Below are 11,756 nucleotides of genomic sequence, written 5' to 3'. Positions count from 1 at the left end.
GAAAGAGAGAAGGGCAGTTAGTATCCCAAGAAAGGAAGAGCTAAGGGAGATAGCCTGACGCTGAAGCCCAAAGAGGAGCAAGGGTGACATACAGGAGCTTGCAAGAGGAAGCACAAGACAGACTGTTCTACAGATAAAAGGGACAATAAAAGAGTATCTAAGATTTGCTCCAATACCAGGAAGAGGCATATGTGATTCAGAACTCTTTAATAAAAAGAATCTACCTACTTGTAGATAGATGACCAGAGCAGATCCAAAGAACATAAAGTTTTGCTGTCCATCACGAGTAAGAATACAAGATGTGGCCATGAGGGAAGAATAAAAACCTGAGAGGGCAGGGACAATCAGTCATTGTCTTTTGTTATCTTTCATTGAACAAATGACCAGAATCATTGGATCATAGGAAGATAGGGCTGGAGGAGACCTCACAAGGTCATCTAGGTCAGCCCTCTGCTTAAGGCAGAATCATCCTTGACTAAACCATACCAGCAACATATCTGTCCAATCTGCTCTTGAAAGCTTCCAGTGATGGAGATACCACAATTTTTCTGGATAACCTGTTCTATAGCTTGACCAACCTCACAGTCAGAAAGTTCTTCCTAATCCCCAACCTAATTTGTCTCTAGCACAGCTTGAGGCCACTGCTCCTAGCCTTGTGCTCTTTGGCCACAGAGATCTCTTCATGCTGGAATAGATCATGGATAACTACACTAGCCTGGAAAAGAGAATTAAAGTAGTGGAGGCTTAGATGATTTTTCACTGGAATTCTTCAGGCTCATAGCTCTAGATAAGGAGGGCGAAGAAGGGACAAAATAATACAAATGACTTAAAAACCGGTAATATGAGGAAGTCTTTGAGGTTTTCAGCCCCTGGGAGGCATTCACAGAAAACACTTCTATTCAGGGACTGGACTTCACGAGAACAGCTAGGGTACTGGCATCCTGGGATCAGAGCTGGCAAGATTGTTAAGAAGAGTTTTAAATAAAAAAAATGAGGTTCATGTGGTATACATGCTTGGTTTTAATACATAAAAAGGGGGAAATGAAGTAAGCAAGGATAGAGCAATCGAGAAAGGAATATGGGAGGCTAGGAAGAGGAACATTAAGGAGGAAGTGGGTGCATCTACACAAGATGTTTACTACGGAGTTGCCTAATTAGCTGCACAGTATAGTGTCAGCATTGACACATAAGTTAACACAAGTACTATCCTGCTATCTTATGGCAGCATTATTTACTGAGCTGCAATATACATTTAGATATGACAGGGCTGGCTGAAACATGAGGGTGCCTCAGTATGGGTACTGCCTGTTGGCTAGCCCTGCACTGTGGCACCCTTGTGCCCCAGCCAGCCCCTTTGCAGCACATTGGGCCAGATCAGAGCAGCCCAGGGCTGGCAGGCTGACCCTCCAGACCCTTGCCAGCCAAGGCTACTCCATCCCGGCTCAACATGCTGCAGTCCCAAGCACTCATGTAAACACAGTGCCTAGGAGCAATAAACTGTGGTACAAACTGCACCAGAGTTTATTCAGTCAAATTAATTTCATGTGTAGATGCTCCCAATAATTATTCCATCCACTATGGTTATGTAAAATGTCACCATTTCTGCTTTGAAGTAACCAGAGAGGCTTTGTACTACACCCATCATTGTTACTCTGTTAGTCATGTGTAGAAACCTCACTCAAACCCTTTAGGTTGGATCCAGACATGTAGGCATGTGTGGTCCATGGCACTGCAAACCTCTTTGCACCACAAAAAAAAACACACAAGTTGTACATTAATCAGTTCACGGTGCTGCTGATGTGTAGTGTCAGAGCAAAATTTGCTATTGGGATTTCCCACACAGGGGCTCCATGTGCCTCACCGCAGGGGCTCTGCAGTGGAGTTCCCATACTACGGCATGAGGACACAGGGGAGCAGCCAGCCCAGAGCCTCCTGCTCCCCCGTCTTGAGGCACATTGAGCCCCAGCCAGCTAGGGAGCGGCCTGCTGGGGCTCAGGGTGCCTCAGCAGGGGGGCTTCACGTGCCTTAGTGCAATAGCTCTGCAGCGGAGTCCCTGCACTGAGGCATGTGGAAACAAGGGAGCAGCCAGCCCAAGGAAGTGGCTAGCTAAGGTACAGGGTGCCTCAGCATGGGAGCTTCACAGCCTGCAGAGATGGGGGAGAATACAACCCTAAGGATGGCTAGGCCCTGCTGAGGAACCCTGTGCCCCAGCCAGCTCCCTCTTCAGCACATGGAGCAGGGGCATGCACTGCAGCAGAAGGTAGCAGCACGAATTTGTGCCGTTACTCTTTGTGCTGCTGCAACGACATGCCCCTGTTCATGTGGACCTGTCCTTAGAGTAGAAACTATCCTGACATAAAAATAAAAACATTTATATTCTTTATAACCGTTATAGTTTTGTCCTATAATGCCAGGAATGTTGCTTTAAATTCTAAGTTAATTGAGGAATCCAACACTTTCTGAGCCTTGAACTATGCAGTGTAGTATTAATGATGCTAATTTTTGCTATTTTTTAATATAAATCAGCTTGCACTCTGGGGCTTCAATCCCTGAGGCAACTTGCTAGGTGCTGCTGCACGAAACGTATGGTACGTCTACATGTGCAATTCATGCAATGCAATAAACTCTAAAGCTTTTTGAGCTGGAGTACACTGCTCCCAGGTGCAGTGTCTACATGTGTGCCCAGGACCACAGCACTTGGAGCCAGGGTGGAGCAGCCCTGGGCTAGCAAAGAGCAGGGAACATCTGCCCCAGGTTCTGGGTGGCGGTATCAGGCAGCGTCGGGACTGGCAGGGTTCTGGCCCCTGGATGGCTGGGCTGGGCTGACCAGGTGTGATTTGCGCCTGGCAGTCATCATCTACATGTGCATTTGATTGTACTTAATGACTCTGCCATAAAATAGTACTTTCCCCAGCAGTACTATCTTAGCGTGCAGTTAATTAGTTTACTGCAGCCTAATATTGGTACACGTGTAGATGGTGATCCTTTACTGCAGAGCTAATTAGTCAGCTGTAATAAAGTACACATGTAGGTGAGCCTGCAGTGTACAATGAAAATTACTTTTACAACGATGTTTTCTGTACTCAACATAACTTTTTATTAACTCACTCAATCAAGTACAGAACCTAAATGGACAGTTATTTTGAGGAGAGAAATGGAAGGTGGCATATTTTAGAGTGACATCAAAACTCTCAGAGTTTTACTGCTTGACCTGTTTAAAGGCTCGATAAAAGCAGTTAAGGAAGACAGGAAAATGTATGATGTGATGAGACTGAAATTATGTTGGCCAAAACAAACACTGAAAAATGTTTCTTCTTGGTTCCAATTCTCTTGGTTTTTCACTCTCAGCTTAAATGAATAAACAAATCACCCCTTTCTTCTCATTTATGAGAAAAAATATGCAATTACACATTTTTAAACATAGCTGCCAGGTTTCAAATTAAAATCTTACATTCATGAGGTACTGTTCTGTGGATGATTTTGTAGCTAAAGCTGAGCTTCATGGGATTTAGGTGAACCTGAAAATTAATAAATCGGCATATTAGCTTTAAAATATACGGGCTAACTTCCTACCTTTGCCAGCAAATCCATCAATTATAGTTGTCTTCACTGAATTTTTTAAAAATGAAATCCAAATCTGTATATGAAGGAGTATATTAAACCTTTCTTTGATTAACACTACACTAACCCCCCCTGGGAAGGTATATGTGTAATCAATATGATAGGCAAGCCCCTGCATATTATTTGGAGAACTCCAGCTGTTATGTCTCTTATTACAAATGTATCATTTATATTCATGGACATGGTAAATGCCACTCAGAACTTTTAATCTAACAGAACCTGAATTCTATCAGTCAGCCTCTCCATTTTATAACTATGCGCCCAAGTAAGAAACCAATTTGCCATCTAATTAATATCTTCATAGGGTAAAAGTAGCTTCTTTTGCAGCACATGTATCAGCAGACTGCTATCCTTTGGAGTGAGAGGAAAGAAACGGCAGAATTGCATTTGGTTGTTCCATTCCCCTCATCAAACTACCCTTCAGAACTAATGCTTTTATTCAGTGGACAGATCCAAAACTTAAAAATGAAGTGGAATAAATTAATCATTGTTAAAGATTCCAGATAAATTATAAGATATAGGCATAGACTTAACCATAATTGGGATAGGCTGCATAGAGCCTACCTGTGGCCTGGGTTTAAAGGATCAGTATTGTGTTAGTCCAGGCAGGCCTGGGTTTGGGTTTTTTCAGGTGACATTGAAATCTTGGGAGGTGACTGACCATCTTATCATAACAAATAAATATAAACTAGTATTAGAAAGAGGGAATATCATAGCATCATCTACCAATAACAGAATTCAGGATCCTATCTCTGAAATCAAGTTACAGTTCCCTGTTCTGGATTAGAAGTTAGTGTTCTAAATTTCTATAGTGTAATGTGCTACTGTAAACCATAGTTGTGGCAAGTGGAAAACAGCATCCTCAGGACATAGCACAAAGCCTCTCAAGGTTTTATCATCTTTTTTAAAATGTGATCAGGTAATGTTAAAGGGATCATTAAAGGCATTGACCTTTTTCATCAGTGTGACCCCCAGGAAAATATCAGTAAATGTAAAATAATACCAAGATATTAATAAAAAAATATAGCCATAACACCAGTGACCAGTATGGAAAAACCTAATGAACCCATCAAACTTATCATCAGTACTAGACACACAATATAAAGCATGACATGGTACGGAGCCCTGAACTATTTTATATTAGCACAAATTATATGGCCTTCAACCTATCTGAATCAATAAAAAATGCCATTTCATCTCCATAAACTTTCAGGCAGTCGTAATATACCTTTTTCCTAAAAAATATAATTTCTGTTCTTTTGCTGAACATTTACATTCTTGGTGCCTAATATCAGGGAAATTGCAGTGAATAATTGCTGGATATGTAAGAAATGTATTTGTCTCACATAAAAATAAACTATTTCTACTCCATTTGCTAAAAACAATTTATTAAAAATACAAAAATACAAAAAAGCCTTTATGTAGCTGAGCAATACATAAACCTCCCCTAGTGAATGCAATGAAGGGGAAATGATTTCTACATTTATAGAAAGTGTAAAGGCTGCCAACCAACGTTTTGGGTACATCACAAATTATTTATCCCATTGCAATCTTCTCTGACAACAAGGTAATTGCTTCAATAATATAAAAACTAGAAAATAGCTTTTGCTGCACAAATCTTTGTAGTACACAAAATAAAAAAGCAGTGTGCACCAACTGTACAAAAAATCATATCATGCAGAATATATTACTTTGTAGCACAAAATTTATCGAAACTGGATCAAATCATGTATGCTTTGTGAATATTATAATTTGTGTTATTTGTGACATCTTAAAAGATCAGTTTATTTTATATGTATTAATAACCCTCATGTGAGTCATTTTGAATAAAGTCAGAAATTCTCATTTTCTCTAGGGTTATATTAAAAAAAAAAAAAAGACAAAAATAAAACTACCAAAAATTCAAATCTTTACAGCAAAAGAAAAGAAAAAAAGAAAAGAAAAGAACATTGAAGAGAAGGTGTAGGTCAGTGGTAGAATACCTTGTGTAATGTGGAGGAGAGAGAAAGATTAAAAAAAACCCCAAAAATAGTGTATCAAGATTAATGTTAAACTCCTTACTAAGACAGTTTAATCAATAGGCAAATGTATAATTTTAACACATATTGTGCCAAAAGGAAGCTCCATTTTTTGTAAATCTGCTAAATCAGCCACAAAACACATCTTTTAAAAAAACTCTTTGATGTGCATCCTTAGAATATAAAAGCTATAAGATTGGATTAACAGTTCATAAATATAATAAAGGTACATTAGACCTAGAAAGAAATGTCAAGCCCTGTTAGTCCAGATGAATCTGAATCCACCTTTTTGCTGAACACACAAACATGCCAAGGAGGTGGTGTTTGGAGGTATTGCGTTCTCACTAAGTTCTAGATTCCCACTTAAACATACATGAGGGAGATCTTCTTAATTTCAAAGCAAAATAAATAAGTAGACAATAAGATAAACTTTCCTAAAATCCAACTTAAGTGATGTCTAAGAGGTTTTGCAGACCCTTAGCACTCACAGGGTGTGTCCAGATGAGCGCAGCCTTTTTTCCCTGGGGACAAGTAGCAGCGGCACGCCTTGTGTCATTGCTACTTGTCCCCAGGGAACGCCAATGCCACACGTGCTCTGGCATGTGGCAAGTTACCCCAGGTGGGGTACTGGAGGCAGCACATGATGCAAACCAGTGTTGGCCAAATTTTCTGGCAAGTGTGACACAAATTAACCCTGCCTACCCAATCCCCTTCCCCTGTCTGATCTGCTCCTCTACTTCCTGCTCCCTGCCCTGTGCTCCCTGCCTGATCTGTTGCTCTGCTTTCTGCTCCCTGCCCCATCTGCCACTGTGCTGCTTTACCCCTTCTTTGTCTACTATGTGCCATGTGCACATTCTGCAGGTTGGCCACCCCTGCTGTAGACCAAAAGGACAATGTAAATAATGTATCTGTTGGTTGTCACTACAGCTTCCAATATTTGTTTTCCCAATTTTTTTTTTCTTAACTTTCCTCTTGCTGTTGACTAACCCAGCATTTTTATAGCTTTTCCTTATTTTACTGTACGGGGTAAAATATCTTAGCAGTTAAGCTAGTTAGAAACACAAAGTTCTGTTCTTTGTTGGAAAGCCTGTATAGGTCTGGTAGATACAGCCTTTTTCTGGGCGTAGGTTTTAAAAAATGACACAAAAAATTTAACACATTTGAAATCTTGACAGGAAAAGGAAAGGGAAAAAATTGAAGAATAGAATGTCAGGGAGAAGGTATAGCTCAGCGGTGAGTGCCTGGTAAGATGTGAAGCTGGGACCAGCATATAGACCTTTGTAACAAAGAAAGGATTGCTGGTTCCAGACAAAGATGCCAGCAGCTTCAGGGTTTAATGTGGACACACCCTTAAATGTGAATTTGCCTTACATTTTAGACATGATAGTGGGTTTCTCGGTCTATGGCATAACTCAAAAATATCCCAGGTAGTGTTCATTTTTTAACTGATTAAGTAGCAGTACAGAATAAGGAAGAGAAAGGATGCTCTGTTTACTTCTGCAGTCAAGCAGAACTGCTAGTGATGGTTTACTGTTGGGAGAAAGGCTATTGTCAATAAGAATTAAAGGTTTTCAAAGACAAATCAGCCAGCACATAGAAAGGATATTCTTCATTGCGTATCTTCCTGGGTCTGTCACTAATAAGATATTGATGTGACTTGGCACAAATACAAAAACACAATAAAGCTAATATTTTTATCTTGCTCAGTTTCACTTATTCACCATAACTGCAACACTTCATTCTGAACAGCAAGGTAGAACAAGAGAAGTGTATGACAGTTTTAGTTCTGGTGCTTTTGATAGATACAAGTTGTTACAGTGGAGGTTTATTATTTCAATTTTTCTTAATACAGAACCCAGTGCTGCTCCTTTCGATGTCAAAGCTACAAGTTTGTCTGTATCAGAGATTCTTGTTGCGTGGAAACGTATTAAAGAAAGTCTAGGAAGACCACAGGGATTTGAGGTATGAATACAGAATATCATAATGAGAAGCCTTGTTATTTTTGCTAGCACTGCATTCTGCTAAATGGGGGAGAGGGAAACTCATCAAAACGCATGACTAGCTATAGGAGAATCGTGGCTGCAGGATATACAGCTGGGTACTGGCATATCCTTTACTTTTTTATATTCCTGCTTTAAAACAGTCCAAAACTAAGTCTTACAGAGTCCCTAAGACACTCCAAAAGAGTTAACAGAACTGCATGTGATCTAGTGCACCTACTTTGCTGGCTACAGAATATTAAGTATTGACTGTTTCCAGATCTAAGCAACATCAGTGCACTTGGCAAACTCTGCACAAATAGAAGAAACAGCTGATGCCAGTCATATGCTCTCATAAAGAGTGGTACTACTCGTCCTGGTTTGGGGGCCATCTGCTGGGTTTAGGAAAAAGATGCCAGCTAGGGCATCATTGGGAAATAAAGCTCTACTTAGGGCCTTGACACATGTTCGCTTGCAACAGTTGCAAATCATTGGGTTGTAGTAACATATTACAGTTTAGTAGAGGTTAAGGAGATAATCCTCCTCTGAAAGGGAACGAATTTTAATCCTAAAAGGACACCTGCTAAACTGCTTCAGTGTGGGGCTGCTTGAGTTTTAAACACCTGATGCTTAAGTGTCAAGTTGAACCCTTAGATTCTTTTCTTTCTGGTTTTAGGGACTGGATGTAGAAAAACATCTGATGGTGCTTTCATATCCAGCTTCGAATCAAATCCTCGAGAGTGGATTGTGTCTGAGGTTTCAAATCCAATCAGCTCTGACTTGGTAACAAATTGGAGCTGGTTCAGCTCTAATTTGTTACCAAATAGCTCCAATTTGTTCAGCTCAAGTTTGTTACCCCTCCCTCTCTCCCCCAGCTGCTCTGTCAGTGACAGGAATCAGAGACTCATAGAGAACCAAGACTGGAAGGGACCTCTGGGCCAGGCTAGGGATGCCAGGGGCTGGGACCCAGGTAAAGGAGCCCATCTGCTGAGTGCCAGCAGGGGCAGGCCGGGCACCAGCATCTCCCTGGAGCCATGATGGGGGCTTGGGTCACCTGTCCAGGTTTGAAGATATAAATACATAATTTGAATGGATCAATTTTAGTTTCTTGTTCTCATCGTCCCAGAGTTAAAGCCATTCCTGTTCATATCTTTCTCTATTCCTATTTATATGGCTCTTTACCAGAGTACAGTGTCTGGCAGCCATGATTACCCAGATATTTCATTTCTTCCTCTCACCAACCAATGTCCCAGCTGGAGAAAATATTTCTAGCACAATATTAAGAGAGTTTTCTCCCCGTTAGACATGGAAGGAAATATTAATATAATCTATCAAAACTGGGTGAAAAAAAGCCTTGGATTTTAAATCATATTAACATGGAACCAGATCAAAGTGTAGTATTTCTGACATAACCTTCCCAGTCTATTATACCTCAAAGGTGTTCTGTAGAGTAGGGTTGCAGTCAAGTATAACAAATGTAAGGTCAATATCTACATTTATTACCAGTTCTAAGGATTGGGTCAAATTGTTTATGGCCATATTGTATTATCCATTTCAAACAGTACAACTCAGAGGCCGCATCCAGATGAGTGAGGCTGCGGTATGTGGTGCTACAGACATACTGCATCTTCAGTTGTTCTCTGCATTGTAAGGGAGCAGCATGGGAGGTTCTTTTGAGTCCTAGATATCCACTGCTGCAACCCTGGCAGGCCCCCAGGACCTCAGGTAAGGCTACTAGGGCCAGCACTGTGCTGGCCCCAGCTTCCCCTACCCCACCTGGGTTGGCCTTTTGTAAGCCAGAGAGTGCCTGGCATAGGCATTCCCTGGGGACAACTAGCAGCGGCACAAGGTGCACTGCTGCTAGGTGTCCTCGGGGAACCAAACATACGTACACACGTGGATGCAGCCACAGAGAGGAGAGACAACATTGGTAATTGCACGAGTGGAGTTTCCTCTGAGTGCAGTCCCTAGGAATGGATGGGGAGAGGTCACAGCCTACAGACCTCAGAGATTTTGTGACTAGACTCTAAAAGGAAACTCTAATTATACGTAGAGTTACCCTTCCAAACGTCTTTCCATTCACAGTACTCCTAAAACTTCCTTTGGAGTTCTACTAACTTCAGCTGGTCCTAACATGCTTGTCCCCAGAGGGAAGCAAGCAGCTATGATCCATTCACCCAATCTGATCCTATGTGTGGAAACTCAGTGCAGCTCTTGGGTAGAAATGGAAAAGCCTAATATATGGGTTCCTGTGCAACTCCCTGCATTTTGATGGTCACCTCCACTTCTTACAACAGGAAGGTGCTAAGGTCCCATAATGTATCTTTTCTATTCCTTTGAGTTCCCATATACTTTACTTAATCTTGTGATAGTAGGTGTGCCAATCAATAGTTCTAACTTATCTGCTTGGTTCTTTTTGTTTTCCTTTGTTTCTTTCCCATCTTCTTCGGCAATCCCTCACATTCGAGGATGATTGTCTTCCATGGTTGTCTTATCTGTCTGTCCAGGATGGCTGATGCGGCCTATCCAGGATTGATAGACTCTACTGAAGCTCAGACATGTGTTTCCATGTGGGATGGGTGGTGCTGGATTCTTTATTTGGTCCACAACATATTGTGTCTGCTGCTGCCACTGCTGCTTTTCCATCTTCTATTGTTGTCGTGAGGTTTCAAAGTACTGAGATCCCTGCAGCAGACTCTTTCTCCATTTGGGGCAGTTTTCAGCGATAGTTTCCCACAAGTTGACATCAATGTTGCTTTTTCTTAAGTTGGCCTTGAGGACATCCCTGAAGCAGTATTTCTGCCCTCCTTTTGAGCATACACCTTGGCTGAGCTGGGAGAATAAAACTTACTTCAGGAGTCTGGAGTCTGACATCTGGATGACATAGCCGGTCCAACAAAGTTGATGTCGGATGATCATCACCTCAATACTCATAATGTTTGCTTGCAGGGGGTCGCTGATGTTGGTGCATCTGTCTTCCCACTGGATTCGGAGGATCTTCTACAGGCAGCATTGATGGTACTTCTCCAACAACTATAGATGTCTCCTGTACGTTGTCCATGTCCCAGCTATGTACAACAAGGTGGGGATCTTGACTGCTTGATAAATCCTGAGCTTGGTTTTGGATACGATGTCACAATCTTTGAACACCAATTTCTTCAGGTGTCCAAAGGCTGCACTTTCACATTTGAGGTGATGTTGGATTTCTTCGTCAATAGCAGCCTTTGGTGAGAGATGGCTTCCCAGGTACAAGAATAACTGTAGAGTCTCACTGTGTATCTGGATTACTGGAGCTGTGGACTGTTCATTAGGAGCTTGTTGGTGGGAGACCTTACTCTTCTGAATGTTAAGTGTCAGTCCCATTTTCTTGTTTGCCTCAGTAAAGATGTTCACAATTGCCTGAAGGTCTGCTTCTGAGTGAGCACACACTACAGCATCATCAGAGTACTGGGGGTCAATGAATGAAGCTGGGGTGGTCTTGCTTTTGGCTAAGAGTTGGCTGAAGTTAAATAGCTTAACAGCCATTCAATAGTTTAACTCTACTCTGGCTGGAAGCCTCTTGGTGATCAGATGTAGCATCCTGGCAAGGAACATTGAGAAGAGTGTTGGAGTAATAATGCGGCCTTGTTTAATTCTCATTTTAACTTCAAAAGGCTCTGTGACATATTCATTACTGAGAACTACCACTTGCATACCATCTTGGAGGAGGCAGAAAACGGTGACAAATTTTGGTAAGCGTCCATACTTCAGAAGGATCTTCCACAAAACATCTTGGCTGACAGAGTCAAAAGCTTTTTGTGAGGTCAAAGAAGGCCATGTAGAGAGCTTTATGTTGAGTTTCTCCTGCAGCTGGCAAACTGTGAAGATCATGTCAGTTGTGTCTCTTGTTACACTAAACCCACATTGAGATTCTTGGAGGAGCTCTTCAGCAAGTGGAAGAAGACAGTTCAGGAGGGTTCTCACTGATCTTTCCTGTGGTGGACAGCAGGGCAATCCCTATGTAGTTTCCACAGTCAGACTTGTCTCCTTTCTTGAAGATTGTCACAATCATGGTGTCCCTGAGGTTTTCTGGGATTTCAACATTCCATACCCTTAAGATGAGGGCATGAAGCTATGATGTGAGCTCCTCTTCCTGCTG

The 11,756-nt window shown here is 41.7% G+C and overlaps 1 protein-coding gene across 1 annotated transcript in view; it reads left to right on the top strand.

The window, feature by feature from the left end:
• Nucleotides 1-11,756, top strand: part of CNTN5 (contactin 5) — a 923,854-nt gene that overhangs the window by 879,072 nt on the left and 33,026 nt on the right. The window contains exon 22 of the mRNA XM_006027993.1: nt 7,492-7,601. Coding sequence (XP_006028055.1) covers nt 7,492-7,601 — 110 coding nt within the window. The remainder of the gene's footprint in view (nt 1-7,491; nt 7,602-11,756) is intronic.

This window comes from Alligator sinensis, unplaced genomic scaffold, assembly GCF_000455745.1.
Source record: "Alligator sinensis unplaced genomic scaffold, ASM45574v1 scaffold18_2, whole genome shotgun sequence".
In the NCBI taxonomy this organism is placed as follows: Eukaryota; Metazoa; Chordata; order Crocodylia; family Alligatoridae; genus Alligator; species Alligator sinensis.
This window is presented reverse-complemented; position numbering and strand designations above follow the sequence as displayed.